The sequence below is a fragment of the Sinocyclocheilus anshuiensis genome, unplaced genomic scaffold, assembly GCF_001515605.1.
Source record: "Sinocyclocheilus anshuiensis isolate Anshui unplaced genomic scaffold, SAMN03320099.WGS_v1.1 scaffold860, whole genome shotgun sequence".
Classification (NCBI taxonomy): domain Eukaryota; kingdom Metazoa; phylum Chordata; class Actinopteri; order Cypriniformes; family Cyprinidae; genus Sinocyclocheilus; species Sinocyclocheilus anshuiensis.
The window spans coordinates 65,062-70,080 of record NW_015548288.1 but is presented as its reverse complement, the minus strand read 5'-3'; the positions used below and the strand labels follow the sequence as shown (position 1 = coordinate 70,080).

The 5,019-nt window shown below is 37.6% G+C and overlaps 1 protein-coding gene across 2 annotated transcripts in view; it reads left to right on the top strand.

The window, feature by feature from the left end:
* Positions 1–3,788: 3,788 nt before the first annotated feature.
* LOC107655907 (alpha-ketoglutarate-dependent dioxygenase alkB homolog 6-like) overlaps positions 3,789–5,019 on the top strand; it is an 8,927-nt gene continuing 7,696 nt past the window's right edge. Inside the window, exons 1-3 of one of the 2 annotated variants that reach the window (XM_016443521.1) lie at positions 3,789–4,138; positions 4,214–4,282; positions 4,384–4,444. In XM_016443521.1, the coding sequence (XP_016299007.1) occupies positions 4,061–4,138; positions 4,214–4,282; positions 4,384–4,444 (208 nt within the window). In that variant the 5' untranslated portion in view covers positions 3,789–4,060. The remainder of the gene's footprint in view (positions 4,139–4,213; positions 4,283–4,383; positions 4,445–5,019) is intronic. The other variant, XM_016443522.1, reaches the window with a different exon arrangement.

Below are 5,019 nucleotides of genomic sequence, written 5' to 3'. Positions count from 1 at the left end.
GCTGGGTGGCGGGGTAGGTTCTTTTATCATGAAGATATCTAGTTAAGGATCCCAGTGATTCCAGTCCTTTAGAACTTCAGGAATCCAGACTTCTTTCATTAATACTTTTGCATTTGGATTCATTCGGTCTTACAGCAGCATGTGTTTTGTGATGCACTGAAATGCACTGTTAACTCAAGCCTTTTCTTGACACAGAAATGTCCACAATGCAGACAAAATGAACATAACGGGTTGGTTGTCTAATGCCAGAGTGTGAGGGCTCAAACTCACATATGCCAATGTGTTATTTTACCATGTCTTGTTTAGTACAGGTCACAATGACTTCACAGGTCCCACAGGAGACAAGTACATCTTTTCTCTGCACATAGCACCTCATTAAAAGCATGTCTTACTCAACCGATAAATCAGGCATCTGCTATCTGTGACAGAAAAAGGGCCTACTAGAGAGTATAATGTTTCACAGACATTAATTTTTAAACTTGTTTATATTTCAACACCTGTTGTATTGGAACACGGTTAATTGGTTATGTGTCAAGATGCTTGTGTGTGTGTGTGTGTGTGTGTGTGTGTGTGTGAGTTTAAGAGAAAAATTAGTTTCATTCTGCATGTTCGTTTTTTTTATTCTGCATATCTGTGTTTTTAAGATACTGTTTTTTCCCTCCTTTGTAAAACCTTTTTTTGTGAAGATTATTTGGAAACTGGAATCAGCAGCAAATAATCATTATATATGTTGATTCCAAATCCATTTCTTATCCAGTCTTTTTCTGTCTCTCTTTATCAATCTCGCAGTGCACACATCAAAACAAGATGATTTTAAAATGTATGTTCAACCCCAAAGCTCTGAAGGGTGACGCCTTTGAAGGGAATATGGCATAGGGATGATCACTTTTCCACGCCCTCGTGTTCTTTTCTTCATTCACTGTGCTGTATGCTTTGTAGAAGCTTTTAAATGCACTACTGTCCTACATTTTATATGCTTGCACAGACACAAGATGGTCCAGTATTGGCAGCACTGCATATAGATAAGACATGATTATTAGCAGTAGAAAACATTAATAAATAATTTCTCAGGCAATACTGAACATGTCACACTATTTCACAACACACTACTTCATTAGACACACTAGGATATCAAGTGACTACGTGGTAGCAGCAACCTCAGTGCAGCATTACAGCATCTTCAAATCTCCTTTTTAGCACTAGATTTTGTGAATCATATATTATTTATGCAGCATCAGTTAAACATGTAAAGCACAGTTCATAAGACCACAATAATAACAGATAGGCTAATTAATAATTAAAACATTACACTAATTTGCAGCTTTAGTTTCATCTTTTTTTTTTGGTGATTTTTGGTTACAAATGTGATGCTATATGCAGGGCTGTACAGTGCGACATATATGTCGCACGTGCTGCAAAAAAAACTGGTCTGTGCGATGAATAAATTTACCACTGTAGCACGGGTGAGATACAATTTTTCATGTTCATAACACAGCCGCTTAATAGTGTGAAGTGATTTCGTTGTGCTTGTTTGTGTGTGTGAGATTGATTATACTTGGTAGTTAGGGGTGTGCGATATGACGATTTTTGAATGTCTCCACGATCTGCTTTTGAAGAAATATCGTTGTATCTGCTACAGCGCACATTCTATCAGCTGCAGTTCTGGCGCCTCCCTCCGTCTCAATATAATGTACAAAGCCACATGCATTCACATCAGTGTTAGCTCAGCGGTAGAGTTACTCTCACGGGACACTGCACTTATGCGCAATCACAAAACTACATTATTTCCATCTGCTTTAAAGCAATACCGGTTAAACGTTTAATTCACGTGCTGTTCTGCATGCGCTTTTTTCTGAGCGCATACTCAAGAAGCGCGCTCACACAGAGAGCCTGTCAAAAAGCGCCTGATTATTGCACTAAGTTGTCTTTCGCGTCTGATTGATTTCGCGTCTAATACTGTCAAAAACACACAAGGTTTACATATAAACACAGTTGGTTATGTCTAAAAACTTTTATGTTCAACAGACGAAATAAATTAATTCAGGTTTAAAACAACTTGAGTAAATTATGGTATAAAAATGAAACGCTATTGAAAGACAGATGATCTTTTGTTAGTAAAACAACAAAACACAGAAAAAAAATCCCTCACTGCTCTTGACTGATGAACTTGTCATCAGTCAGTTGCTTTAAAAAAAAACTTTAAAAAAAGTATAATTGATGTATATAGTGTTTTATTTTAATATTTGTTCATTCAATTTCTTGAATGCTACTGATAAATACTGTACCTGAAAAATAAAATGTTGTAAATACTGAAAAATGATCTTATTTTCTAATAACAAAGATAAAATAATGACACAGATTTTTATCTTTGCTAACTTTGCCTAAATGTCTGCCATTGTTTTTTATTTTATATTTTGTTAAGGTGTAAGAGGTGTTATGTTTCTGCACTCTTCCATTTTTAGCAAATTAAGAAAACTTTGTCAAAAACAATTTTTGTGATGGTTTGTATTTTTTGTGCTCTGTATGGAACATTAGTGCCTGTTTAAGTGATGAACTCCATTACTTGTGTTTGTTTTCAGACATGATAACAGACGTTTTATACGTGTGCTACAACTTTTTGGCCTGTGCTACAAAACTTTCAACCTCTGTAGCACCAGTGCTATGTGAAAAAAAAAGTTAACGTACAGCCCTGGCTATATGTCACCTTCGTTGACATTCGAGGTCGTCAGAATTGCATGAAAACTGAGTCTGCCCTTTTGTGCGCAATTCAATCCAGCCTTCCCCTTTTGAAATGGCAGAATAGTGTCTCGTCTAATCATAGGAGAAGCATGTACTGAAGTAATCTGTGAGATTACTGTTTGCTGCTTTCTCCTGTAGCGGTGTCTGTTTTTCAAAGATAGTTGTAGGGGAGGATCTCATCATTAAATCATGTTGTCAAGGCGACAAGTTTGTGTGGAGCATGGCTTTGAGCAGAGTGTGTCAGAACACAGGCGTATTCCTGTCACGATTTCATCACTATTTCTTGGCAACCCAAAAACCGCAACACTACAACCAGGTAAATACATATTACAGCACTCACTCATGCTGCTTTGTCAGAATGATTCATAGTATCAGACGAGTCGTACACTGTAAGCATTTCTAATGATGCATGAAGCACTGAGCAACATATCTGGCAACACAAGCAGTTGAAACATCAAATCACTGTGTTTTTTTTTGCAGGGTTATACATTAAATATACATTAAAAAGTACATGTTGTTTATTATGCTCCACATTTTTATGATGTGTTTCACAGTTGTTGGTCTCGCTCAGTTTATGCAACACACACTGCAGTGGCCAGTGTCAACATTTACTGGTCTGTTTCTTTCTCTGCTTCCAGTGGTCAAGAGCGATGAAGGCATATGCAGTCCCACACTGTGCTCCTGAGTTGATGTTGTTAGCATTATCACACTTGATCAATAACTATTAATGAAGGAAACCATGGCTGATTCAAGATGTGGCTCTTGCTCTGCGTTACCATGGAAACCAGAGCTGCAGCGCTGCAGGCTCAAATTGGGAGTTGGAAGAAAAAGACAGGAAAGAGAAAAAAGAGATAAAGAAGGAGGGGGTATTTCAGCTGGAATGGGGGAGAAAGGTAGTCCCTATATAACCATTAACGCAGGTGTTTTATGATCCTGTTATCACTTTAAGCACATCACTTTAGCACATCATGGTCTGCTGTTGTTACAAATTATGCTATATGCGTACATTCCTGACGATTCATTACAATGGTCACAGCGCCCTCTGTAAATGTGCACTACCGCTCCAAACCTGTAGACGGCGACGTTGAATCATACGTTTCACCAGGGTGCACGAGGAAACCACTTCATGATAACAAACGTATCAACGAGCAATCCTGCTCGTTCAGCAACAGTTCAGTGATTTAAAACTTCGATGCGACTGTAAACATTAATGAAGGACTTTTTTTTATGGTTGTCATATTAAGTTTTAGACGTAGAATACTTCCTTAGATACTCGTGGGTGTCATGACAGTCAGTTTCTTTAATAGTCAATTAATCTGTGATGGTTATTATGTACATGACAACGATGGCAAATCCATGTAACATTGCTGCTGACCTGAATAAGTACATTGTGAAGGAGGTAAGCGTTGAGATTTGTCATTTGTATTTTTGAATGAACGCATGTTATTGTTTTAATGGAATGTTTTGTACTTAGGCTCCTCCAACTATTTATTATGTTCCAAATTTTATAACGGAGGCCGAGGAGGAGTATTTGTTGCAGCAGGTAGGACTTTTATCTGGCCCGGATTGCTTGTAATGCTACTATGTACCTAGATAACGTGTCAGCAGTGCTTTATACACACTGCCCTGTGTCTCTTTTGTAAGGTATGCAGAGCTCCCAAGCCCAAGTGGACACAATTGTCAGGGAGGAGGCTACAGAACTGGGGTCAGTAACAGGCTATATTTGACATAAGAAATAAATCAATGCAAATACTCAGTTAACCAAGTAAAGCCTGACATAAAATAATTGTCAGATTTTTTATTTTTCCAGTGGAACTTTATTATTGAACTTTCACTTCAGTAATAACAATAAAAAAGTTTAAAGGGTTCATATGATGCTATTTTAAAGATCATTATTTTGTGTATTTGGTGTAACAGAATATGTTGACATGCTTTAATGTTCAAAAAACACATTATTTTTCAAATACTGTACATTATTGTAGGTCCCCTATGCCCCGCCTCTCTCAAACACGTCGTTTTCAACAAAGCCCCCTCCTTTGACAAGCGCAGTCTGCTCTGATTGGTCAGCTGACCCAGTGCATTGTGATTGGCCGAACACCACAAGCACGCTCGGAAATGTAACTTCCCTTACCATAATCTTCATAAGCTTCGTTAATAAAAATTAATAATAATAAAAAATAACAATAATTAAAAAGTTTATTGTTTTGTATCATATGTGATGTCTGGCCAGTGGTTCTCAAACCTGTCCTGGAGTACCCCCAGCCCTGCACATTTTGTATG